This window comes from Syzygium oleosum, unplaced genomic scaffold (genome assembly GCF_021117445.2).
Source record: "Syzygium oleosum isolate NSW1041296 unplaced genomic scaffold, Sole_v2.1 Sole_v2.01, whole genome shotgun sequence".
In the NCBI taxonomy this organism is placed as follows: domain Eukaryota; kingdom Viridiplantae; phylum Streptophyta; class Magnoliopsida; order Myrtales; family Myrtaceae; genus Syzygium; species Syzygium oleosum.
The window spans coordinates 11,642,064-11,644,006 of NW_026607485.1; the positions used below are offsets into that span (position 1 = coordinate 11,642,064).

Genomic DNA, 1,943 nt, shown 5'->3' on the forward strand with positions numbered 1-1,943 from the left:
TCCATTGACTCATATTCCTAAGCAACCAAATACAAAAAAATATTTTTTGCGAAATAAATGGAGCCCTAAATTCAAAATCTTTTTGCAAATCAAGCATTACATGGGCAAAATCCACAATCCCACCCTACTACCAAATAGAAAGCATGCCAATGGATTCAGATAAAATAGGCAGACTCGACACTTGGCATGTAAGCAATATATTTGAGATAGGAAAGCGATAAATTACGGAACAGTGGTACGGTACGGAGGAATCTGAGCAAGTCCAAATTTGTCTCCATCTGCGAGATAATACTCGCTGCATATTAGAGAGAGAGAGAGAGAGAGAAAGAGAGAGAACAGCAGAGTATATCAAACCAGACAAAGTCTTCCTTAACTGCGAAATTTCCATGGAGCCTAACCTCTTACAAGATACAAAGTTACTAACGCAATCCCCCTCAAAGGAAACAGAGTAAACAGTGGCTTACTTCCTTCAGGAAATCCCATCTACATCACAACAAGAACCTTCTTGAGAAGCCCCCAGTCACTTCCCCTCCCCTCCTTCATGCCTATTTATATTCACATCAAGCACCCTCCCTTCACAAACTATACATAGTAGACGCGTGCCTTCTTACTAATGCTCGAGCCAAAAGCTGTTCGTTCCGTTCAGGTTAAGATTTGTAGATCGGTCGCTTCTGCTCCTCCAAAGCTGGTCACCCATGGATGCCCTGCATCATCATCATGACCATCACTTATCCAGTTAAAACATAAACAATTACTATCCATCGATTTTGAGCTAAAGATAAGACAGATTGCAACGGGTCCAGATCAATTTTCATAGTACACATTGTCCCCACAGATACAGTGCTCATCTTTCATCTGTGAGTTCTTTGTTTCTTTCTGACGCAGTAATTCTTTCTGAGTTTTTTCTGGGAAAAGAACACCACCCAAATGGATTGATGGTTCAAAGGATCACCATAACACGGACCGGGAAAATTAACTGAAGCTGAAGGTGAATCTAAGAATTGATGATACGGCTTCAAGATCGAATTTTTCAGTTCATTCAAACACTTGATGAATAATTACAGCAACAACAGAACTTAAATGATTCGAAGAAACCCAAAAGGAAAGAAGAAACTCACTGAGGACTTGATCGGCAGTGAATCTTCTGGAAACATCCCTGCACAGCATCTTCCTGAGCAGATCCTTCGCCGTCGCCGACACCGACCGGAAGACCCGCGGCGGGAACCTCAGGTTCGCCCTCAGCACCGCCCCGAAGATCTCGGGGGCGCTCTCGCCGTAGAACGGCGGGAACCCCGCCAGCATCACGTAAAGCACCACCCCGGCGCTCCACACGTCCACCTTCTCCCCGTACTCCCTCCCCTCCACCACCTCTGGCGCCACGTAGTACGGCGTCCCCACGAGCCCCCTCAACCTGGCCGCCGCCAGCTCTCCCCCGACGATCACCTCCACAGAGCCGAAGTCCGCAAGCCTCAGCCAGCCCCGGGAGTCGAAGAGTATGTTCTCGGGCTTGATGTCACGGTGGACCACGCCGTGAAGGTGGCAGTGGGTGAGGGCACGCATCAGCTGGGCGAGGATCCGGGCGGCGTTGGGCTCCGGGAGGGGGCCGGCGGAGGCGACGGAGCGGTAGAGGTCGGGGGAGTCGCAGAGGTCGAGGACGAGGTGGAGGTGGGAGGAGTCCTCGTAGGCATTGTGGATGCGGAGGACGTTCGGGTGCGGGGACAGGAGGGACAGCACCTTGGGCTCCATGAGGAGGCAGTGGGAGCCAAGGTCGTCGCCGGAGGCAGTGGACTTGTCGATGGACTTGACGGCGAGGGAGGAGGGCGGCAGCGTGGCGGCGGTGGAGGTGGGGCGGAGGAGGGGCTCGCAGCGGCGGACGACGCCGAAGCGGCCGCGCCCGACCTCCTCGCAGATTCGGTAGTCTCGCTTCAGCGCTTCGGTCATTA

General features: G+C 51.9%; 1 protein-coding gene across 1 annotated transcript; it reads right to left on the bottom strand.

The window, feature by feature from the left end:
- Positions 1-346: 346 nt before the first annotated feature.
- Positions 347-1,943, bottom strand: LOC130137850 (phosphoenolpyruvate carboxylase kinase 2-like). Its single transcript, XM_056310331.1, has 2 exons — positions 1,119-1,943; positions 347-704 (listed from the first exon to the last, which is right to left on the bottom strand). Exons 1-2 carry the CDS (start codon positions 1,939-1,941, stop codon positions 643-645), a joined length of 885 nt encoding a protein of 294 aa, XP_056166306.1. The 5' UTR covers positions 1,942-1,943; the 3' UTR covers positions 347-642.

Bases quoted from the DNA above. Each gene is read 5' to 3' on its own strand.
- LOC130137850 (XM_056310331.1), bottom strand. From the start codon at position 1,941: ATGACCGAAGCGCTGAAGCGAGACTACCGAATCTGCGAGGAGGTCGGG. The intron at 705-1,118 runs GTGAGTTTCTTC...ATGATGATGCAG, and splicing joins CACTGCCGATCAAGTCCTCA to GGCATCCATGGGTGACCAGC.